General features: G+C 48.4%; 1 protein-coding gene across 1 annotated transcript in view; it reads left to right on the top strand.

The window, feature by feature from the left end:
- The window catches only part of LOC120047263 (sphingosine kinase 2-like), a 30,961-nt gene extending 5,803 nt beyond the window's left edge, over nucleotides 1–25,158 (top strand). The window contains exons 2-8 of the mRNA XM_038992791.1: nucleotides 1,101–2,823; nucleotides 8,429–8,578; nucleotides 13,372–13,466; nucleotides 13,561–13,676; nucleotides 20,242–20,445; nucleotides 21,295–22,885; nucleotides 23,300–25,158. Of these exons, the coding sequence (XP_038848719.1) occupies nucleotides 2,361–2,823; nucleotides 8,429–8,578; nucleotides 13,372–13,466; nucleotides 13,561–13,676; nucleotides 20,242–20,445; nucleotides 21,295–22,885; nucleotides 23,300–23,362 (2,682 nt within the window). The 5' untranslated portion in view covers nucleotides 1,101–2,360 and the 3' untranslated portion in view covers nucleotides 23,363–25,158. The remainder of the gene's footprint in view (nucleotides 1–1,100; nucleotides 2,824–8,428; nucleotides 8,579–13,371; nucleotides 13,467–13,560; nucleotides 13,677–20,241; nucleotides 20,446–21,294; nucleotides 22,886–23,299) is intronic.
- Nucleotides 25,159–26,546: the final 1,388 nt, after the last annotated feature.

Raw genomic sequence — 26,546 nt, forward strand, 5'->3', positions numbered from 1 at the left:
TCGATTAGAAAGGCCTGTTCGCTGAAGTGTTTTAGGGAGCGTTTGACAGTGATGAGGGGTGGTCATTTGACCGTAGACCCATTGCGGATGCAGGCAATGAGGCAGTGATCGCTGAGATCTTGGTTGAAAACAGCGGAGGTGTATTTGGAGGGCGAGTTAGTTAGGATGATATCTATGAGGGTGCCCGTGTTTACAGATTTGGGGTTGTACCTGGTAGGTTCATTGATAATTTGTGTAAGATTGAGGGCGTCAAGCTTAGATTGTAGGATGGCCGGGATGTTAAGCATGTCCCAGTTTAGGTCACCTAGCAGCACGAGCTCAGAAGATAAATGGGGGGCAATCAATTCACATATGGTGTCCAGGGCACAGCCGGGGGCAGAGGGTGGCCTATAGCAAGCGGCAACGGTGAGAGACTTGCTTCTGGAAAGGTGAATTTTTAGAAGTAGAAGCTCGAATTGTTTTGGTACAGACCTGGATAGTAAGACAGAACTCTGCAAGCTATCTCTGCAGTAGATTGCAACACCGCCCCCTTTGGCATTTCTATCTTGGCGGAAAATGTTATAGTTAGGGATGGAAATTTCAGGGTTAGGGTTAATTATAAAAAATTATTGACACCAATCACTTATCGCAGGCATTTTACTGATTTTGTTCATTACGATAAGTACTAGCCTATACTAGAGAAATGTGTAGTTTGAAATGAAATAAGTTTGCTAATATGGGTGATTGATAATGGGACAATTGATGGCTACAACCATCAAACTAGTAGTACTAGTTTTAAAGGGACATATTTATTGGAGGGCGGCAGGTGGCCTAGTGGTTAGAGTGTTGGACTTGTAACCGAGCAAGATCCAATCCCCAAGCTGACAAGGTAAAAATCTGTTGTTCTTCCCCTGAACAAGGCAGTTAACCCACTGTTCCTAGGCCGTCATTGAAAATAAGAATTTGTTCTTAACTGACTTGCCTAGTTAAATAAAGGTAAAATAAAATTGATACTAGTCCCTTCCTTTATGCTTCTTCAAAACTTGAATACATAGCCTGAGTATTTTCTGCTGGAACACATTGGAAGCTAATAGATTACTAATACCAGTGTTTCTCTCTAGGTATACATATCTATGTGAAGGAACATGAACATGGACCCTTGAACTCAAGGAATGACCCCCCCCCCCCCCGGCACCATCTAGTAAAATTTGAGTTTTTTCTGTTTGGTTTTCCATCTCGCTTTGATGGAAAACAACTATGATTACGTGGCATTTTTCATTCGGATGACACTTAGAATTGGACATTGATCGCGTAGCTATCTCATTACTGTAAAGCCTGCTTGTCTCTTGAAGAGTATTTAAATTCTACCTTGACACTACTGCCTCCACATATCTCTCATTTCTGTGGAAGACCGGGACGTTTGACGTCAGCACTTAACACGCAATATTCCACTGCAATCTAGTGCTAATTAAATTGCTATAGCCTCCTTGCAAGACCAAGGTGTGTTCATTTTTGTCTGATTCATAGTTTTAAGATTTGTTTTATTTTATGTTATTTAAACTTGTTTGACATGTAGCCGTCTTTTCTAAGCTGCACTTTATTGATAAATATCATCACTAAGATATTTTAAACTGTATTTTAAGCATATCTTTGAGTTATATATTTTTTTTCATCTTTAGGGGTATATATATTCTGTTTTAATTTTAAACTGGAAAAGTATATAGTTTTTGTTTACAAGCCTTGTCTGTCGATCATTCCGAAATGGACAAATCTAGAATCTGATAGCATTTAAGGACAAGGCAGACATAATCTGGAATTGACAGATCTAAGATCGATCCTTGTCTTCGGCATTTGCTTTGTGAAGGCTGGTGTTTTTCATTGTTTTTATGTTCCTCTGTTGGATTGACACACTAAAGAGAAGAATCTCCATCTGAAGGCCAGTGGGAGTTATTTTTCTTGGATCGTACAATACTCCTTTGAGTGCAGATGGATTTCACACGTCAAACTCAGAGGTGCTTTTGTGGCGTTGCCTTTGAAATTCAAGCACTGAAGTGGAAGAAAGATTTTAAGGAGGTTTCAGGGATAAATAACTTGTGTTTTTAGTTTTTAAGACAGACTGACAGGTCTATAGTTATATTTTCGTCTTCCTAGCAGATCCTAAGGAGAGGTGCTTCCATTTGATTCTCCTTTTTAAGGTGGCCATCAGTGGCCAAATGAACTGACATGTGTATCACTACCTGAATTTAAACAGACTTATTCCATCCAACAAACTGCCAACTGCATGAAACACTCACACACCGTCCACCTGTCAGGAAACAGACCTTACCTACCCTAAACCTGAGGGTTGGAAGTCCTCTCCCGTCAAGCCCCCCACACTAAGGATGCGTTCCCCAGAGCCCTCCATCCCATCCCCAGCTGAGGCGCTACTCCACTGCCAGTTCGGGGGCTGGACAACGGGCAGCAGCTGCAACAACAGCTGCCCCAACAGTCCTGGAGGTCCTGGGGGTCTGTCGTCCCCTTCTCCCTCCCCCAACCCCTCTCCTGCCTCCAGCTACGCCTTGACCCTCACCCCCTCCCACATCCACGTCCAGCGCCTGGCCCCCCGCCCTGGTAAAGAGGCACGTCTAATACTACCCCTGTCAGAGCTGGCAGGGTGCAGCTGTCCCCGTGCCCCTGCTCCCCCCTTGCTGGTTCTATACTGGTATCCCCCGGGGAGGCGGAGGAAGGGGGTGTCCAGGAGGAGGCAGGTGAGGGCGTACCTGGCTGAGGCCAGGGTGGAGGCTGAGAGGTGGTCCACTGCTATACAATGTCTGCTCAGGGGAGTCGCCATCACTGCTGACACGGGTGAGTGTGTGTTCCACTAACACAGCTACAATCAGTTATCTTGTCTGTTTGTATGCTATGTTACAGTCCAGGCACAATATGTGTAGGTTCGGAGGTTATTGTAACATCCCAGTTGTTGGAATCAGTCTGATGTCCCCTAATGCCCATCATAAAGACAGGCACAGTGTCACCGTGAGAGAGAATGAAGCCAAATCAGCACTTGTTATGGCGTTAGGCGTCGACTACTTCCTATCCTGTGTACAGACTTTAACTGTGCCTTCATTAACTTAATGAGCACCATTCACTCCATAAAGTTTGTTTCCATAAATGAGAGCGTTTACGTTAGTTATTATTAACTGGAGTCATACGGGGTGACCTGAGGTCCTTTTGATGTAGGAGGCCAGAGGATACAAGTGAATATAGGCCTGGCTACTGTATGAATACCATGCATGTTCTAACAGATACAGGCCAGTTCAGTTCATTTCTGACCATGCTAGATATAGGCTACTGTATAATGGCCATGTGATAAGGAATGAATGGATATAGGCCAATGCTATTGTACTGTACTGTTCGTACATACATACAGCATGCTATGTTCAGTCAGGACCCCTTACTATTAAAAGTCTAAAGTATTGTTTAAGGGTTTAATTGTTTATGTGAACAAACATGTTATTTAATCTTTCTTGGCTGTGTGTGTGTGTGGGCTAGGTTATCCCTTGAACACTTATTTCCTCTACTTTCTCTGTCTCTGCTCTTATCTTATCTGTCCTGCGCACACGGTCTGTATCATTCAGCGTCTAACCAACACAGCATCCCTCCCTTCCCACTAACTCCCACCCCTCACCAAGACAGCCTCCCTCCCTTCCAACTAACTCCCACCCCTCACCAAGACAGCATCCCTCCCTTCCCACTAACTCCCACCCCTCACCAAGACAGCCTCCCTCCCTTCCAACTAACTCCCACCCCTCACCAAGACAGCCTCCCTCCCTTCCAACTAACTCCCACCCCTCACCAAGACAGCCTCCCTCCCTTCCAACTAACTCCCACCCCTCACCAAGACAGCCTCCCTCCCTTCCCACTAACTCCCACCCCTCACCAAGACAGCCTCCCTCCCTTCCAACTAACTCCCACCCCTCACCAAGACAGCCTCCCTCCCTTTCAACTAACTCCCCCCCTCACCAACACAGCCTCCCTCCCTTCCAACTAACTCCCACCCCTCATCAACACGGCCTCCCTCCCTTCCCACTAACTCCCACCCCTCACCCAGACAGCCTCCCTCCCTTTCAACTAACTCCCCCCCTCACCAACCCAGTATCCCTCCCTTCCAACTGACTCCCACCCCTCACTCACCAACACTGCCTCCCTCCCTTTCAACTAACTCCCCTCACTCACCAACACTGCCTCCTTCCCTTCCCACTAACTCCCACCCCTCACCAACACGGCCTCCCTCCTTTCCCACTAGCTCCCACCCCTCACTCACCAACACGGCCTCCCTCCCTTCCCACTAACTCCCACCCCTCACCAACACGGCCTCCCTCCCTTCCCACTAACTCCCACCCCTCATCAACACAGCCTCCTTCCCTTCCAACTAACTCCCACCCCTCACCAACACAGTATCCCTCCCTTCCCACTAACTCCCACCCCTCACCAACACGGCCTCCCTCCCTTCCCACTAACTCCCACCCCTCATCAACACAGCCTCCCTCCCTTCCCACTAACTCCCACCCCTCACCAACACAATATCCCTCCCTTCCAACTAACTCCCACCCCTCATCAACACGGCCTCCCTCCCTTCCCACTAACTCCCACCCCTCACCAACACGGCCTCCCTCCCTTCCCACTAACTCCCACCCCTCACCAACACGGCCTCCCTCCCTTCCCACTAACTCCCACCCCTCATCAACACGGCCTCCCTCCCTTCCCACTAACTCCCACCCCTCACCAACACGGCCTCCCTCCCTTCCCACTAACTCCCACCCCTCACCAACACGGCCTCCCTCCCTTCCCACTAACTCCCACCCCTCACCAACACGGCCTCCCTCCCTTCCCACTAACTCCCACCCCTCACCAACACGGCCTCCCTCCCTTCCAACTAACTCCCACCCCTCATCAACACGGCCTCCCTCCCTTCCCACTAACTCCCACCCCTCACCAACACGGCCTCCCTCCTTTCCCACTAACTCCCACCCCTCACTCACCAACACGGCCTCCCTCCCTTCCCACTAACTCCCACCCCTCACCAACACTGCCTCCTTCCCTTCCAACTAACTCCCACCCCTCACCAACACGGCCTCCCTCCCTTCCAACTAACTCCCACCCCTCACCAACATGGCCTCCCTCCCTTCCAACTAACTCCCCTCACTCACCAACACGGCCTCCCTCCCTTTCAACTAACTCCCCTCACTCACCAACACAGCCTCCTTCCCTTCCCACTAACTCCCACCCCTCACCAACACGGCCTCCCTCCCTTCCCACTAACTCCCACCCCTCACCAACACGGCCTCCCTCTCTTCCCACTAACTCCCACCCCTCACTCACCAACACTGCCTCCTTCCCTTCCAACTAACTCCCACCCCTCACCAACACGGCCTCCCTTCCTTCCCACTAACTCCCACCCCTCACTCACCAACACAGCCTCCTTCCCTTCCCACTAACTCCCACCCCTCACCAACACGGCCTCCCTCCCTTCCCACTAACTCCCACCACTCACTCACCAACACGGCCTCCCTCCCTTCCCACTAACTCCCACCCCTCACCAACACGGCCTCCCTCCCTTCCCACTAACTCCCACCCCTCACCAACACGGCCTCCCTTCCTTCCCACTAACTCCCACCCCTCACTCACCAACACGGCCTCCCTCCCTTCCCACTAACTCCCACCCCTCACCAACACGGCCTCCCTCCCTTCCCACTAACTCCCACCACTCACTCACCAACACGGCCTCCCTCCCTTCCCACTAACTCCCACCCCTCACCAACACGGCCTCCCTCCCTTCCCACTAACTCCCACCCCCCACCAACACGGCCTCCCTCCCTTCCAACTAACTCCCACCCCTCACCAACACGGCCTCCCTCCCTTCTCACTAACTCCCACCCCTCACCAACACGGCCTCCCTCCCTTCCCACTAACTCCCACTAACTCCCACCCCTCACCAACACGGCCTCCCTCCCTTCCAACTAACTCCCACCCCTCACCAACACAGTATCCCTCCCTTCTCACTAACTCCCACCCCTCACTCACCAACACTGCCTCCTTCCCTTCCAACTAACTCCCACCCCTCACCAACACGGCCTCCCTCCCTTCCCACTAACTCCCACCCCTCACCAACACGGCCTCCCTCCCTTCCCACTAACTCCCACCCCTCACTCACCAACACGGCCTCCCTCCCTTCCCACTAACTCCCACCCCTCACCAACACAGTATCCCTCCCTTCCCACTAACTCCCACCCCTCACCAACACGGCCTCCCTCCCTTCCCACTAACTCCCACCCCTCACCAACACAGTATCCCTCCCTTCCCACTAACTCCCACCCCTCACCAAGACAGCCTCCCTCCCTTCCCACTAACTCCCACCCCTCACCAACACAGTATCCCTCCCTTCCCACTAACTCCCACCCCTCACCAAGACAGCCTCCCTCCCTTCCCACTAACTCCCACCCCTCACCAACACAGTATCCCTCCCTTCCCACTAACTCCCACCCCTCACCAACACGGCCTCCCTCCCTTCCCACTAACTCCCACCCCTCACCAACACAGTATCCCTCCCTTCCCACTAACTCCCACCCCTCACCAACACAGTATCCCTCCCTTCCCACTAACTCCCACCCCTCACCAACACAGTATCCCTCCCTTCCCACTAGCTCCCACCCCTCACCAACACAGTATCCCTCCCTTCCCACTAGCTCCCACCCCTCACCAACACAGTATCCCTCCCTTCCCACTAACTCCCACCCCTCACCAACACAGTATCCCTCCCTTCCCACTAGCTCCCGTTCTGCCCAAATAGCAACACCACTGTTTACCCACGGCCTGTGTGGTTCTTTCTATCTATATACAGTATATGCTCTCCTTCTTTCTCTCTCTGTGTCCCTCTGTCTTGCACTCTCCTTTTTGCTTTTTCCATCGTCAGCCTTTCTCACATTGCTGTCTCGTTTTAGCACTTTGAGGACCTGGAAGAACCCCAAGGCCTACGTAAAGCCCATCCATTATCTATTTCAACATTCCATTTTCTTCCAATTGTTTTGACTCTCCCTCACTCATTATCTCGCTCTGTCTTGTCTCCTTCCTCTCTCCCAAACACTCTTCTTTTCTCACTGTCTCTGTGCCTTAGTCTACACCCTCAGTGTCTGTCTGTACATCCTCCCCCCATAGTCTTTCATCCTTGCTGTCTTTACACCTTTTTCAGTCTCGTCTCCTCTTCTACTCCTGTCTCCTCTCATCCATTTATCTGCCCTCTGTCCTCTTTTGTTTTGTACCTCCTCCCTTCCTGCTGTCTGCATTTATTTGTCTTCCTCTTTCAATGTCCTCCCTCTTTCTCCTTTCCCAGTTACTACCCCTTTCTCACTCTGTCCCCTCTCTCCTGCTCTCTCTCTAGTGCTCTCAATTCAATTCAAGGGGCTTTATTGGCATGGGAAACATGTGTTAACATTGCCAAAGCAAGTGAGGTAGATAACATACAAAAGTGAAATAAACAATAAAAATGAACAGTAAACATTACACATACAGAAGTTTCAAAACAATAAAGACATTACAAATGGCCGATGACCTCAGGCCTTGGATATTCCAGGATGATGCTCTCTCTCTCTCTCTTGCTCTCTCTCCTGCTCTCTCTCACTCTCCTGCTCTATTCATCACACACTCTGTATGTAACTGTCTCCACTCTGTATGTCTGTAACTCTGTCTACTCTCTCTCTGTCTAACTCTTTCTCCACTCTATCTGTTTGTCTGTAATTCTGTCTCTTCTCTTATCTCTCTCTCCTTATCTCTCTAACTCATTGTACTCTGTCTAATCTGTTGCTCTCCCCTGCAGTGTGAATTAGACAACATCATAGCTGCTGGTTCTGCTTCTAGAATGGCTTTAGTCAGAGATGTGTGCAGTTAGTGTTTGGTCCACTTCAACCCTATACAGTAGGTGCTGCTGTGTAGATAGGGCTCTGCTTGTTATTACTAGGTGTTTTGTGGAAGACTGAGCACTGAAGTGTTCAGTTAAGTACCTTGTTTCCCTGTCCTGGGCCTTGAGTGCCTTTTCATTCTAGAAGATTTAATTATGTAGAGCCATTAGTCAAATGGAATCATTATTACTTATCTGGTCAGAGATAGTCCCTTTGAGATGAGCTGAAAGAGGTTTGCCTTGTCACAGATACACTCAAGGTCTAAGGGTGGGAAACACTGTGCTTAATGGCAGGGTTTCCCAAACTCGGTCCTCCCCAAGTATTCAAAGCTTGATGTTGAGTTGGTTATTTGAATCAGCTCAAACGTGGGGGGGTCCCAGGACTGTGTTTGGGAAACCCTGCTTTATGGTATCACGTACGTTTGTTGTTCTCTTGTACACTGTGAAGATGAAGCCTTGTATTTTTGATAGAACAATCAATAAATTTGTTTCTAATGATTGGCTGCTTTCCCTCAGAAATTGGCAAATGTCTACTGCCCCGTCCCCGAAGGCTGCTGCTATTGGTGAACCCCTTCAGTGGGAGAGGCCAGGCTATGCAGTGGTGTCAGACACACATCCTGCCAATGATCAGAGAGGCTAACATCAGCTACAACCTGATACAGACAGGTAACGCACACTGTAATGTCAGCTACAACCTGATACAGACAGGTAACACACACCGTAACATCAGCTCTACAACCTGATACAGACAGGTAACACACACCGTAACATCAGCTCTACAACCTGAAACAGACAGGTAACACACACCGTAACATCAGCTCTACAACCTGATACAGACAGGTAACACACACCGTAACATCAGCTCTACAACCTGATACAGACAGGTAACACACACCGTAACATCAGCTCTACAACCTGAAACAGACAGGTAACACACACCGTAACATCAGCTCTACAACCTGATACAGACAGGTAACACACACCGTAACATCAGCTCTACAACCTGATACAGACAGGTAACACACACCGTAACATCAGCTCTACAACCTGATACAGACAGGTAACACACACCATAACATCAGCTACAACCTGATACAGACAGGTAACACACACCGTAATGTCAGCTACAACCTGATACAGACAGGTAACACACACCGTAACATCAGCTCTACAACCTGATACAGACAAGTAACACACACCGTAATGTCAGCTCTGCAACCTGATACAGACAGGTAACACACACCATAACATCAGCTACAACCTGATACAGACAGGTAACACACACCGTAACATCAGCTCTGCAACCTGATACAGACAGGTAACACACACCGTAACATCAGCTGCAACCTGATACAGACAGGTAACACACACCGTAACATCAGCTCTACAACCTGATACAGACAGGTAACACACACCGTAACATCAGCTCTACAACCTGATACAGACAGGTAACACACACCGTAACATCAGCTCTGCAACCTGATACAGACAGGTAACACACACCGTAACATCAGCTCTACAACCTGATACAGACAGGTAACACACACCGTAACATCAGCTCTACAACCTGATACAGACAGGTAACACACACCATAACATCAGCTCTACAACCTGATACAGACAGGTAACACACACCGTAACATCAGCTCTACAACCTGATACAGACAGGTAACACACACCGTAACATCAGCTCTACAACCTGATACAGACAGGTAACACACACCGTAACGTCAGCTCTACAACCTGATACAGACAGGTAACACACACCGTAACATCAGCTCTACAACCTGATACAGACAGGTAACACACACCGTAACATCAGCTCTGCAACCTGATACAGACAGGAAACACACACCGTAACATCAGCTCTACAACCTGATACAGACAGGTAACACACACCATAACATCAGCTACAACCTGATACAGACAGGTAACACACACCGTAATGTCAGCTACAACCTGATACAGACAGGTAACACACACCGTAACATCAGCTCTACAACCTGATACAGACAAGTAACACACACCGTAATGTCAGCTCTGCAACCTGATACAGACAGGTAACACACACCATAACATCAGCTACAACCTGATACAGACAGGTAACACACACCGTAACATCAGCTCTGCAACCTGATACAGACAGGTAACACACACCGTAACATCAGCTCTACAACCTGATACAGCCAGGTAACACACACCGTAACATCAGCTCTGCAACCTGATACAGACAGGTAACACACACCGTAACATCAGCTCTGCAACCTGATACAGACAGGTAACACACACCGTAACATCAGCTACAACCTGATACAGACAGGTAACACACACCGTAACATCAGCTCTACAACCTGATACAGACAGGTAACACACACCGTAACATCAGCTCTACAACCTGATACAGCCAGGTAACACACACCGTAACATCAGCTCTACAACCTGATACAGACAAGTAACACACACCGTAACATCAGCTGCAACCTGATACAGACAAGTAACACACACCGTAACATCAGCTCTACAACCTGATACAGACAGGTAACACACACCGTAACATCAGCTCTACAACCTGATACAGACAGGTAACACACACCGTAACATCAGCTCTACAACCTGATACAGACAGGTAACACACACCGTAACATCAGCTCTACAACCTGATACAGACAGGTAACACACACCGTAACATCAGCTCTACAACCTGATACAGACAGGTAACACACACCGTAACATCAGCTACAACCTGATACAGACAGGTAACACACACCGTAACATCAGCTCTACAACCTGATACAGACAGGTAACACACACCGTAACGTCAGCTCTACAACCTGATACAGACAGGTAACACACACCGTAATGTCAGCTCTGCAACCTGATACAGACAGGTTACACACACCGTAACATCAGCTACAACCTGATACAGACAGGTAACACACACCGTAACATCAGCTCTACAACCTGATACAGACAGGTAACACACACCGTAACATCAGCTCTACAACCTGATACAGACAGGTAACACACACCGTAACATCAGCTCTACAACCTGATAGACAGGTAACACACACCGTAACGTCAGCTCTACAACCTGATACAGACAGGTAACACACACCGTAATGTCAGCTCTGCAACCTGATACAGACAGGTTACACACACCGTAACATCAGCTCTACAACCTGATACAGACAGGTAACACACACCGTAATGTCAGCTCTGCAACCTGATACAGACAGGTTACACACACCGTAACATCAGCTCTACAACCTGATACAGACAGGTAACACACACCGTAATGTCAGCTACAACCTGATACAGACAGGTAACACACACCGTAACATCAGCTCTACAACCTGATACAGACAGGTAACACACACCGTAACATCAGCTCTACAACCTGATACAGACAGGAAACACACACCGTAACATCAGCTCTACAACCTGATACAGACAGGTAACACACACCGTAACATCAGCTCTACAACCTGATACAGACAGGTAACACACACCGTAACATCAGCTGCAACCTGATACAGACAGGTAACACACACCGTAACATCAGCTCTACAACCTGATACAGACAGGTAACACACACCGTAACATCAGCTCTACAACCTGATACAGACAGGAAACACACACCGTAACATCAGCTCTACAACCTGATACAGACAGGTAACACACACCGTAACATCAGCTCTACAACCTGATACAGACAGGTAACACACACCGTAACGTCAGCTCTACAACCTGATACAGACAGGTAACACACACCGTAACATCAGCTCTACAACCTGATACAGACAGGTAACACACACCGTAACATCAGCTCTACAACCTGATACAGACAGGTAACACACACCGTAACATCAGCTCTACAACCTGATACAGCCAGGTAACATCAGCTGCAACCTGATACAGACAGGTAACACACACCGTAACATCAGCTCTACAACCTGATACAGACAGGTAACACACACCGTAACATCAGCTCTACAACCTGAAACAGACAGGTAACACACACCGTAACATCAGCTCTACAACCTGATACAGACAGGTAACACACACCGTAACATCAGCTCTACAACCTGATACAGACAGGTAACACACACCATAACATCAGCTCTACAACCTGAAACAGACAGGTAACACACACCGTAACATCAGCTCTGCAACCTGATACAGACAGGTAACACACACCGTAATGTCAGCTCTGCAACCTGATACAGACAGGAAACACACACCGTAACATCAGCTCTACAACCTGATACAGACAGGTAACACACACCGTAACATCAGCTGCAACCTGATACAGACAGGTAACACACACCGTAACATCAGCTCTACAACCTGATACAGACAGGTAACACACACCATAACATCAGCTCTACAACCTGATACAGACAGGTAACACACACCGTAACATCAGCTGCAACCTGATACAGACAGGTAACACACACCGTAACATCAGCTCTACAACCTGATACAGACAGGTAACACACACCGTAATGTCAGCTCTACAACCTGATACAGACAGGTAACACACACCGTAACATCAGCTACAACCTGATACAGACAGGTAACACACACCGTAACATCAGCTCTACAACCTGATACAGACAGGTAACACACACCGTAACATCAGCTACAACCTGATACAGACAGGAAACACACACCGTAACATCAGCTACAACCTGATACAGACAGGTAACACACACCGTAACATCAGCTCTACAACCTGATACAGACAGGTAACACACACCGTAACATCAGCTCTACAACCTGATACAGACAGGTAACACACACCATAACATCAGCTACAACCTGATACAGACAGGTAACACACACCGTAACATCAGCTCTACAACCTGATACAGACAGGTAACACACACCATAACATCAGCTACAACCTGATACAGCCAGGTAACACACACCGTAACATCAGCTCTACAACCTGATACAGACAGGTAACACACACCGTAACATCAGCTCTACAACCTGATACAGACAGGTAACACACACCGTAACATCAGCTCTACAACCTGATACAGACAGGTAACACACACCGTAACATCAGCTCTACAACCTGATACAGACAGGTAACACACACCGTAACATCAGCTACAACCTGATACAGACAGGTAACACACACCGTAATGTCAGCTCTGCAACCTGATACAGACAGGTAACACACACCGTAACATCAGCTCTACAACCTGATACAGACAGGTAACACACACCGTAATGTCAGCTCTACAACCTGATACAGACAGGTAACACACACCGTAACATCAGCTACAACCTGATACAGACAGGTAACACACACCGTAATGTCAGCTCTACAACCTGATACAGACAGGTAACACACACCGTAACATCAGCTCTGCAACTTCAGCCGTTAACCGGTATCACACACACACACAGGTACAACCTCCTAACAACACGTCTCCTTTTCTTCTCAGAGCGACAGAACCATGCCAGAGAGTTGATCAAAGAGATCTCCCTTTCACAGTGGGACGGCATCATCATCGTCTCTGGAGATGGCCTGCTGCACGAGGTGTGAGGGTGTGTGTATGGGGGGGTGGGGGGGGTGTATATGTGTGTGGGGGTGTGTGTGTGTGTCTGACTCTGCTCTGCTTTTCTCTCGCCAGGTGATCAATGGTTTGATGGAGCGTCCAGACTGGGAACTAGCAATAAAGACACCTGTAGGCATCCTGCCCTGTGGCTCTGGAAATGCCCTGGCTGGCTCCATCAACCACCATGCAGGGTGGGTCACACACACACATCCAACCAGCTATGTGACACATGTAATGACTTGACCAGAGATATGAGACTGATTCAAACCTAAACATGCAATATTTTAGAATTTCTTGTTAGATCAATGGTGAGAATGCTGGAGATACTAGTAGAAGCATTGAAATGAATGAATCGGTTATTCCAGTTCAGGGTTCTGGTCCCATGGTGTGTCTGGATTGAATTAATCATTTCTCTCATCCTCAAATTCATTCCTCAACCACTTGATACATTTCTCATTGCTGATGTAGATAATCACGCACCTTTACAGTCACACACACACCCACAGTAGTTTTCATTGAAAATAAAAGGTGTGCAGTCTAATTAGCATTGGGCCGATATATGATTCTATCGAATATCGGGATGTTTGACATTGCCAAATATGTGAAGTCCAAGATGGTAGGTATATCGGGATGTGCAAGACTTCTGTATTTGAACTTTAAAAATCTAATGTTGTAGTCTTATATGTTAGGCTGCAACAATATGTTGAAAATTAAGTCTAAATAAATTAAGACTTTTTTTTTTGCCTTACTAAGGTTATTTCATGAGAATGGGACGAGAAAATCATATAAGGACAAAACTTGCACAGCCTGGAATTATCTAGTCAATATTGGTGGCTCCCGAGTAGTTCGATTCCAGGCTGTATCACAACCGGCCGTGATCGGAAGTCCCATAGGGCGGCGCACTATAGCCCAGCGTCGTCCGGGTTAGGGGAGGATTTGTACAGGGTAGACCGTCATTGTAAATAAGAATTTGTACTTAACTGACTTTTTTAAATGAAACTTTATTTAACTAGGCAAGTCAGTTAAGAACAAATTCTTATTTACAATGACGGCCTACCAGGGAACAGTGGGTTAACTGCCTTGTTCAGGGGCAGAACGACAGACCTTTACCTTGTCAGCTCAGGGATTCGATCCAGCAACCTTTTGGTTACTGGCCCAACACTCTAACCACTAGGCTACCTGCTGGTTACTGGCCCAACACTAACCACTAGGCTACCTGCTGGTTACTGGCCCAACACTAACCACTAGGCTACCTGCTGGTTACTGGCCCAACACTAACCACTAGGCTACCTGCTGGTTACTGGCCCAACACTCTAACCACTAGGCTACCTGCAGGTTACTGGCCCAAAACTCTAACCACTAGGCTACCTGCTGGTTACTGGCCCAACACACTAACCACTAGACTACCTGCTGGTTACTGGCCCAACACTAACCACTAGGCTACCTGCTGGTTACTGGCCCAACACTCTAACCACTGGGCTACCTGCTGGACTGGCCCAACACTCTAACCACTAGGCTACCTGCTGGTTACTGGCCCAACACTAACCACTAGGCTACCTGCTGGTTACTGGCCCAACACTCTAACCACTAGGCTACCTGCTGGTTACTGGCCAAACACTCTAACCACTAGGCTACCTGCTGGTTACTGGCCAAACACTCTAACCACTAGGCTACCTGCTGGTTACTGGCCCAACACTAACCACTAGGCTACCTGCTGGACTGGCCCAACACAAACCACTATGCTACCTGCTGGTTACTGGCCCAACACTCTAACCACTAGACTACCTGCTGGTTACTGTCCCAACACTCTAGCCACTAGGCTACCTGCTGGTTACTGGCCCAACACTAACCACTAGGCTACCTGCTGGTTACTGGCCCAACACTCTAACCACTAGACCACCTGCTGGTTACTGGCCCAACACTCTAACCACTAGGCTACCTGCTGGTTACTGGCCCAACACTAACCACTAGACTATCTGCTGGTTACTGGCCCAACACTCTAACCACTAGGCAACCAGCTGGTTACTGGCTCAACACTCTAACCACTAGGCTACCTGCTGGTTACTGGCCCAACACTCTAACCACTAGTCTACCTGCTGGTTACTGGCCCAACACTCTAACCACTAGGCAACCAGCTGGTTACTGGCCCAACACTCTAACCACTAGGCTACCTGCTGGTTACTGGCCCAACACTAACCACTAGGCTACCTGCTGGTTACTGGCCCAACACTCTAACCACTAGGCTACCTGCTGGTTACTGGCCCAACACTCTAACCATTAGGCTACCTGCTGGTTACTGGCCCAACACTAACCACTAGGCTACCTGCTGGTTACTGGCCCAACACTAACCACTAGGCTACCTGCTGGTTACTGGCCCAACACTAACCACTAGGCTACCTGCTGGTTACTGGCCCAACACTCTAACCACTAGGCTACCTGCTGGTTACTGGCCCAAAACTCTAACCACTAGGCAACCAGCTGGTTACTGGCCCAACACTCTAACCACTAGGCTACCTGCTGGTTACTGGCCCAACACTCTAACCACTAGTCTACCTGCTGGTTACTGGCCCAACACTCTAACCACTAGGCAACCAGCTGGTTACTGGCCCAACACTCTAACCACTAGGCTACCTGCTGGTTACTAGCCCAACACTCTAACCACTAGGCAACCAGCTGGTTACTGGCCCAACACTCTAACCACTAGGCTACCTGCTGGTTACTGGCCCAACACTAACCACTAGGCTACCTGCTGGTTACTGGCCCAACACTCTAACCACTAGGCTACCTGCTGGTTACTGGCCCAACACTCTAACCATTAGGCTACCTGCTGGTTACTGGCCCAACACTAACCACTAGGCTACCTGCTGGTTACTGGCCCAACACTAACCACTAGGCTACCTGCTGGTTACTGGCCCAACACTAACCACTAGGCTACCTGCTGGTTACTGGCCCAACACTCTAACCACTAGGCTACCTGCTGGTTACTGGCCCAAAACTCTAACCACTAGGCTACCTGCTGGTTACTGGCCCAACACACTAACCACTAGACTACCTGCTGGTTACTGGCCCAACACTAACCACTAGGCTACCTGCTGGTTACTGGCCCAACACTCTAACCACTGGGCTACCTGCTGGACTGGCCCAACACTCTAACCACTAGGCTACCTGCTGGTTACTGGCCCAACACTAACCACTAGGCTACCTGCTGGTTACTGGCCCAACACTCTAACCACTAGGCTACCTGCTGGTTACTGGCCAAACACTCTAACCACTAGGCTACCTGCTAGTTACTGGCCAAACACTCTAACCACTAGGCTACCTGCTGGTTACTGGCCCAACACTAACCACTAGGCTACCTGCTGGACTGGCCCAACACAAACCACTATGCTACCTGCTGGTTACTGGCCCAACACTCTAACCACTAGACTACCTGCTGGTTACTGTCCCAACACTCTAGCCACTAGGCTACCTGCTGGTTACTGGCCCAACACTAACCACTAGGCTACCTGCTGGTTACTGGCCCAACACTCTAACCACTAGACCACCTGCTGGTTACTGGCCCAACACTCTAACCACTAGGCTACCTGCTGGTTACTGGCCCAACACTAACCACTAGACTATCTGCTGGTTACTGGCCCAACACTCTAACCACTAGACTACCTGCTGGTTACTGGCCCAACACACTAACCACTAGGCTACCTGCTGGTTACTGGCCCAACACTCTAACCACCTGGCTACCTGCTGGTTACTGGCCCAACACTCTAACCACTAGGCTACCTGCTGGTTACTGGCCCAACTCTAACCACTAGGCTACCTGTTGGTTACTGGCCTAACACTAACCACTAGGCTACCTGCTGGTTACTAGCCCAACACTAACCACTAGGCTACCTGCTAGTTACTGGCCCAACACTCTAACCACTAGGATACCTGCTGGTTACTGGCCCAACACTAACCACTAGACTACCTGCTGGTTACTGGCCCAACACTCTAACCACTAGACTACCTGCTGGTTACTGGCCCAACACTCTAACCACTAGACTACCTGCTGGTTACTGGCCCAACACTAACCACTAGACTACCTGCTGGTTACTGGCCCAACACTAACCACTAGGCTACCTGCTGTTACTGGCCCAACACTCTAACCACTAGACTACCTGCTGGTTACTGGCCCAACACTCTAACCACTAGACCACCTGCTGGTTACTGGCCCAACACTAACCACTAGGCTACCTGCTGGTTACTGGCCCAACACTCTAACCACTAGGCTACCTGCTGGTTACTGGCCCAACACACTAACCACTAGGCTACCTGCTGGTTACTGTCCCAATACTCTAACCACTAGGCTACCTGCTGGTTACTGGCCCAACACTATCCACTAGGCTACCTGCTGGTTACTGGCCCAACACTAACCACTAGGCTACCTGCTGGTTACTGGCCCAACACTAACCACTAGGCTACCTGCTGGTTACTGGCCCAACACTAACCACTAGGTTACCTGCTGGTTACTGGCCCAACACTCTAACCACTAGGCTACCTGCTGGTTACTGGCCCAACACTCTAACCACCAGGCTACCTGCTGGTTACTGGCCCAACACTCTAACCACTAGACTACCTGCTGGTTACTGGCCCAATACTCTAACCACTAGGCTACCTGCTGGTTACTGGCCCAACACTATCCACTAGGCTACCTGCTGGTTACTGGCCCAACTCTAACCACTAGGCTACCTGTTGGTTACTGGCCTAACACTAACCACTAGGCTACCTGCTGGTTACTGGCCCAACACTAACCACTAGGCTACCTGCTAGTTACTGGCACAACACTCTAACCACTAGGATACCTGCTGGTTACTGGCCCAACACTAACCACTAGACTACCTGCTGGTTACTGGCCCAACACTCTAACCACTAGACTACCTGCTGGTTACTGGCCCAACACTAACCACTAGACTACCTGCTGGTTACTGGCCCAACACTAACCACTAGACTACCTGCTGGTTACTGGCCCAACACTAACCACTAGGCTACCTGCTGTTACTGGCCCAACACTCTAACCACTAGACCACCTGCTGGTTACTGGCCCAACACTCTAACCACTAGACTACCTGCTGGTTACTGGCCCAACACTAACCACTAGACTACCTGCTGGTTACTAGCCCAACACTCTAACCACTAGACTACCTGCTGGTTACTGGCCCAACACTCTAACCACTAGGCTACCTGCTGGTTACTGGCCCAACACTCTAACCACTAGACTACCTGCTGGTTACAGGCCCAACACTCTAACCACTAGACTACCTGCTGGTTACTGGCCCAACACTCTAACCACTAGACTACCTGCTGGTTACAGGCCCAACACTCTAACCACTAGACTACCTGCTGGTTACTGGCCCAACTCTCTAACCACTAGGCTACCTGCTGGTTACTGGCCCAACACTCTAACCACTAGACTACCTGCTGGTTACTGGCCCAACACTCTAACCACTAGACTACCTGCTGGTTACAGGCCCAACACTCTAACCACTAGACTACCTGCTGGTTACTGGCCCAACACTCTAACCACTAGGCTACCTGCTGGTTACTGGCCCAACACTCTAACCACTAGACTACCTGCTGGTTACTGGCCCAACACTCTAACCACTAGGCTACCTGCTGGTTACTGGCCCAACACTCTAACCACTAGACTACCTGCTGGTTACTGGCCCAACACTCTAACCACTAGGCTACCTGCTGGTTACAGGCCCAACACTCTAACCACTAGACTACCTGCTGGTTACTGGCCCAACACTCTAACCACTAGACTACCTGCTGGTTACTGGCCCAACACTCTAACCACTAGACTACCTGCTGGTTACTGGCCCAACACTCTAACCACTAGACTACCTGCTGGTTACTGGCCCAACACTCTAACCACTAGGCTACCTGCTGGTTACTGGCCCAACACTCTAACCACTAGACTACCTGCTGGTTACTGGCCCAACACACTAACCACTAGACTACCTGCTGGTTACTGGCCCAACACTCTAACCACTAGACTACCTGCTGGTTACTGGCCCAACACACGAACCACTAGACTACCTGCTGCCCCAAAAGTTAAAGGTTAAATAAAAAAGAGGAAATAAACAAATTAAGTCGCCAAACAATTATATCGGATATCACAATAGTTTGAGTAGCATATCGTAGAAGAGGTCTCCCCAAATATCACCCAACCTTAATTCTAATCACGGTCAACCTTTAGACTGTAGTTTCTTGTTGTACTGTCGACTTTAGCATCTTCAACTAATCCTTATGCCTCTAATATTGCTTTATCAGCTGTTTCAATGACCCATCGAGACTGAGACTGATAGAGAAATTCTCTCTTCCTCCCTTTCTCTCCTGCCCCCCACTCCCTCCCTCTTTCTCCTACCCCCATTATTCCCTCCCACTCTTCATGTCCTGTTATTTCTAGAGTTCTCTCCTTTATCTCTGGAAGACACGTCGATAAATGAGTCCAGTCAATATAGTTCAGTCTGTTCTTTCATCTCTCTCTCCTTCTTATCTCTTGTGTTGTCTTTACGATGGTTTGTTTGGCCACCTACATAACATTCACTGATTGTGTGTGTCATAAACATTATGTTAACTTATATTACACAGTATTAATTTCCTCTCTCCTCTCACCTTTCCTCTCTGTATTTTCCATTCCTCTCCCTCTCCATATTCTCACCCTTTCTCCATTCTCTTCCATCCACTGTTTCCCTCTTACTTTTCTCTTCATCCCAGTTATGACATGTGCCTTCGGGAGCCTCTCCTCCTCAACTGCTGTTTTCAGCTCTGCCGTGGCGGAGTCAAGCCCATGGATTTGGTCTCTGTGACAACCAGCCCCGCCCCTTCTCAAAATGGTCGTCCGGGTCTTCCCAGAAGGATGTTCTCCTTCCTGTCTGTGGCCTGGGGCTTTGTGTCTGACGTGGACATCGAGAGTGAGAGGTGTGTGTGTTTAAGTTAATGGCGTGGCTGCGGTGCCGAGTTCTCTGGAGTCCTCTTCCCGATAGCTAAACAACCGAAGCTTCTGCACATGTGCAGGATTCTCTATTTTACTGCTCCCTCTGCTGACACAGCTTATCAAACACAAGCAGTACACTGAAGGGACGTTTTTTCCATCATCATTGCAAACATTGGCTAAGCAGGAGGCAGTCAAAGTAGTAGTTGAATGGTCGGCTGCCCAGAAGTGGAACAGGCTACTCAGGCAAATTTAAGTCATTGTCAAATCTTGCAGTACTTGCATGATCATTGAGAAGTGAAATTACAGTTGTACGTGATTTGTGGTTTAAATGCAGATTGTTTTTGCCCCAATACAATGTGTAGACAGCTTCCTACATGTGCTACTGCAATATCCTTAGTTACAACAGACTAAGTTGTAGCCTACATCCTAAATTAACATACTATAAATATTTATATATATTTGGAATGTTGGTTCAAATAGCTGCAGGTTTTATATCAGCTGTTCAGAAATTTGAGGCAGAGATGTTGGCTCTGTCATTTCTATCAAAAAGGTTGATAGGAAGGGTTCAGAAGAGGCTGAGTAAAGTGAGAAATGTGAAGGGAGGTGGATGTCTGTAAACTAACACATGGGCGGAACGTGATTCGGTTCTTTAACTCTGGGGAAGAGGTGTGAGTGGCGGGACAGGGCGCCTGCCTTCGGTCACTCATCCTTAAATTAAGTACATGCAATATTTCACTGTACCTCCTTGATCACACTTATTCCTAATGAATAAGTAATGTGTTATGTTCTCTGTTGCCCTGGTAACTAAATGCTGTAATGGTGTGATGTTGCAGGTACCGGGGTCTGGGCTCGGCACGGTTCACCCTGGGCACTCTGGTCCGCCTGGCCTCCCTGCGCTCCTATAAGGGCCGTCTGTCCTACCTGCCCCCCTCCATAGTCGCCACATCCCCAGACGCCATCCCTCCGCCCCTGCGCAGACCCCTGTCCCGCAGCATCACTGAGGGCCTGGAGGGCTTCTGCCACACCCCCATCCAACGCACCAGCTCTGACATGGGCCTCAGCGAACAGAGGAGTCTGAGGAGGGTAGACACGGAAAGGGAGAGGGAGAGAGAGATGGAGAGGCAAAGAGAGAGGGAGAGGAGGAGGGAGAGGGCCAGGGGAGGGGGAACGGGGGTGGTCAGGGCGAGTAGCTTAGCAGAGGATCGAGAGAGAGAGATGGAGGGAGAGGCGGGGAGGTCAGGGACAAGTTCGGAGTCGAACGAAAGGGAAGATTGCAGGATGGGAAGGAAGGATGGGATGACGGGGAACATGGAAGAAAAGCCAGATGAGGAAAGAGAAGACGGAACGATGGAGCAGGACTCAGGGGTGATAGAGGATTTAGAGGAGAGAGTGAGGAATGGGGAAGGCAGCAGCGGCTCAATGGATGGGGTGATGGAAGCGAAGGAGGTTGGAGAGGGGTACGGGGTGGACATGGGGCGAGAGGCCAACGAGGACCCAGAGGGGTGTTACTCGTACACAGACAACCTCCAGCAGACCAGACTGGCTCTAAGGAAGAACTCTGCCCCTTCTAGCCAGATAGCTAACGCCTTCTTTAGCCAGCCCCTCAGCCAGGAGGCTGACCCCGTGTCTGGAGCCTCGTACAGGGCAGAAGAGATGGATCTGAACGGAACATACTTCCAGAAAGAAGCTTACCCGCTGGACATCGCCCGGGAGAGAGCCCTCACCATATCCTCTCCCTTCAGACACTCTCCTTTCTCCTTCAAGCCCAAATCTCTGGACCAGAACGCATCCCGCCCCAGACCCCTATCCCTCCTCCACCACCCCCACTCCAACTCCCTACCCCCCAAACTCCCCTCCCTGTCCCTCTCCCTCTCTCCCACGCCCCCTTCCTCCCCGTCCTGTGCCTCCCCCCACTCCTCCTCCTACCTCGTTCCGCGCCCCAACACCCCCAACTCCACCTCCCCTTCCCCGTCTCTCCAGTCCCCCTCCTTTACCTTTGACATTGCAGAGCCTGCCGGACCCCTCAAGAACCGCCCCCCCGTCTCACTCCCTTTCAACCCTCCCAGGGATGACCTCCTGCCCCCCTTGGACCAGGCCCTGCCAACCCGGGACTGGGTGACCATCGAGGGGGACTTTGTGCTTGTGCTGGCCATCTACCAGTCCCATCTCGGGGCAGACCTCCATGCCGCCCCCCAAGCCAGGTTTGACGACGGGCTGATCCACCTGACGTTTGTGCGGGCAGGGATCTCCAGAGCCACCCTGCTCCGTCTGTTCCTGGCCATGGAGAGGGGGGCACACCTGTCTCTCAGCTCCCCCTATGTGAGCCACGTCCCAGCCAGGGCCTTCAGGCTGCAGCCCCTCTCCCCACGAGGAACACTCACTGTGGACGGGGAACTGGTGCCATACGGCCCACTGCAGGCACAGGTAGAGAGAGTGGGAGAAAGTGGAGTGGGGAGGGCTGGAGGGAGTGTGTAAAAGTGTATGTACACTGGAAGATAAAAGCAGTTGCTACAATTTTAAAACAGATTTCGAAAAGCTTTTTTTATATATCTTTTCACTAACAACCCCAGCTCGTAAGTGCATGTAAATCCACTCCACATCTATAGTACTGAACTGGTGTATTGTCTTTGGTACGATGTTACCCTCTGTATTCTGCCTGTATTATATTAAACCCTTGATGATGGCCTATCACTTCAGTGCAACTAAAGCTGTTAGACTTCTGTGTTTAGCTTTCATGTTTTCTCTTGTATATTAATAACCACATTATACACTTCTATACACTTTAGTTCCCTTCTCTAAAGTATTATACTAATTAATCTATCGGTTTGTCTCCCTCAGGTCCATCCCTCTATGTCCCGGCTCATTGTCGGCGACTCTGGAGTGAAGATCACCCGATTCTGACAAGGGATTGGCTGACCAGATCAGCTGATACGGCGCTCTAGAGACTGAAAATAGCCCAAATAATTTCTGGGGTTTAATGGAAGGGATCACCTGCTGAGCAGAGCGGCGGTGCAGGACGCAAGCCGAGGGATTAATAGAGAATTTTAAAAACGGATGAAAACGAGCTTTGTTGCACAGCTGTTGGATTACACTCCGTTTATCCTGAGAAGCCTGTACCTGCATAGCCATGGGAACAAAATAGGGGGGGGACAAGTTGAATGTGTATGGGGGAGTGTGTATTCAGTGCATGTGTGTGGTGTATACATTCTAGTATGCACAAATGGAATGCAGAGATGCACATTTCCTGACCTTGCCTTACAGAGAGAGTTCAGTTTTCTTTGTTCTCTATCAAAGCTGTCCTAGAACAGTTCTAGTTCTATATCAGAACTATCAAAGCTGTCCTAGAACAGTTCTAGTTCTATATCAGAACTATCAAAGCTGTCCTAGAACAGTTCTAGTTCTATATCAGAACTATCAAAAATGTCCTAGTTCTAGAACTATTTCAGAGGGAGCCACACCCTCATGCAAATGTAGATCCCCTTCCGTATTGGAACCTCCGTCCTTCCCTGTAATGCCTTAAAGTACAACTCCTGTGACCTTTCCCTTTCTGTCTTATATAAGAAGCCTAAACCTGCGACTCTGCAAATCTCCATTCACCAGAGGCTGGTGGGAGGAGCTATAGGAGGACGGGCTCATTGTAAAGACTGGAATGGAATTAATGGAACGGTATCAAACCCATACAAAACCCCATGTTTGACTCCGTTCTATTTATTCCACTCCAGCCATGACAATGAGCCCGTCCTCATATAGCTCCTCCCACTAGCCTCCTCTGCCATCCAGGTATATCAGAGGGAACCGTCCACTATAGGAACAACAAAGCAAAGCTGATGAGCATACTGTGGTGTTAGTTAAGTTTGTATTGGTGTGTATGAAATATCTGTGAACAAAGGAAGTTTATTAGCAATCTCATGGAGATGATTACTCCTAGAATAAACCAGTAAAGTTAGATCAACACTGAAATAAATATAAAGCTCATTGAGTCCTTTTACACGGGTATTCCATAATAGTAGGATAGACGGGACTGTTGAACAGTAGCCATCATGGTGTATAGTGCATTTGCCTGTTTTTCTTAGCAAAAAGGGTGCATGATGATGATGATGATGATGATGCTAGATTATGAAGTTGCAACACAGTGAACACGAGACTGTTGCTTGATCAAGTTTCATGTATGTTGTCACGGAATCCTCTGAAAGTCTCACAAAGACCCAGAATGCTGGTTGTTTTCAGCAAATAGTCACTAGTTCCACATGTGTAAACTGCCTTTTTACATAGCTCTGGTGTAGTCGGTTGTAATTGATATAATTGTGAGTAGATTCTGATGTGTTATGCAGCTGCAGAAAATCAACACTAGATCGGATTCTATCTCTTAGAATCTCTTAAAGATTGCTGTTGAAAAGAACAAGATGTACTTGTCTTGCTGGTGTTATTTACCACATGACAAGCAGATTGTTTCCATAGGAGACCATTATAATCTTAAACAGACAACATAAACTCAGTAAATGATTGATTACCATCTTGAGGATTTAGCTAGTCACAGACAAGGCTGTGCCTCCCAACTCAAATCATAGCTTACATTTCAGAAATGGATTTCTCAATGGGATGTAGCCTATACAGTTGAAGTCGGAAGTTTACATACACTTAGGTTGGAGTCATTAAAATTAGTTTTTCAACCACTACACAAATTTCTTGTTAAAAAACTATAGTTTTGGCAAGTCGGTTAGGACATCTACTTTGTGCATGACACAAGTAATTTTCCCAACAATTGTTTACAGACAGATTATTTCACTTATAATTCACTGTATCACAATTCCAGTGGGTCAGAAGTTTACATACACTAAGTTGACTGTGCCTTTAAACAGCTTGGAAAATTCCAGAAAATGATGTCATGGCTTTCGAAGCGTCTGATAGGCTAATTGACATAATTTGAGTCAATTGGAAGTGTACCTTTGGATGTATTTCAAGGCCTACCTTCAAACTCAGTGCCTCTTTGCTTGACATCATGGGAAAATAAAAACAAATCAGCCAAGACCACAAGTCTGGTTCATCCTTGGGAGCAATTTACAAATGCCTGAAGGTACCACATTCATCTGTACAAACAGTACTATGCAAGTATAAACACTATGGGACCACGCAGCCGTCATACCGCTCAGGAAGGTGCAAAAAGTGCAAATCAATCCCAGAACAGCAGCAAAGGACCTTGTGAAGATGCTGGAGGAAACGGGTACAAAAGTATCTATATCCACAGTAGAACGAGTCCTATATCGACATAACCTGAAAGGCCGCTCAGAAAGGAAGAAGCCACTGCTCCAAAACCGGCATAAAAAGCCAGACGACGGTTTGCAACTGCACGTGGGGACAAAGATTGTACTTTTTGGAGAAGTGTCCAATGGTCTGATGAAACAAAAATAGAAATGTTTGGCTATAATGACCATTGTTATGTTTGGAGGGGAAATGGGGAGGTTTGGGAGGCTTGCAAGCCGAAGAACACCATCCCAACCGTGAAGCATGGGGTGGCAGCATTATGTTGTGGAGGTGCTTTGCTGCAGGAGGGACAGGTGCACTTCACAAAATAGATGGCATCATGAGAATGGAAAATGATGTGGATATATTGAAGCAACAAATGGGTCTTCCAAGTGGACAATGACCCCAAGCATACTTCCAAAGTTGTAGCAAATGGCTTAAGGACAACAAAGTCAAGGTATTGGAGTGGCCATCACAAAGCCCTGACCTCAATCCTATAGAACATTTTGGGCAGAACTGAAAAAGTGTGTGCGAGCAAGGAGGCCTACAAACCTGACTCAGTTCCACCAGCTCTGTCAGGAGGAATGGGCCAAAATTCACCCAACTTATTGTGGGAAGCTTGTGGAAGGCTACCCTAAACGTTTGACCCAAGTTAAACAATTTGAAGGCAATGTTACCAAATACTAATTGAGTGTATGTAAACTTCTGACCCATTGGGAATGTGATGAAAGAAATAAAAGCTGAAATAAATCATTCTCTACTATTTTTCTGACATTTCACATTCTTAAAATAAAGTGGTGATCCTAACTGACCTAAAACAGGGAATTTTTACTAGGATTCAATG

This window comes from Salvelinus namaycush, chromosome 5 (assembly GCF_016432855.1).
Source record: "Salvelinus namaycush isolate Seneca chromosome 5, SaNama_1.0, whole genome shotgun sequence".
NCBI classification, from domain to species: domain Eukaryota; kingdom Metazoa; phylum Chordata; class Actinopteri; order Salmoniformes; family Salmonidae; genus Salvelinus; species Salvelinus namaycush.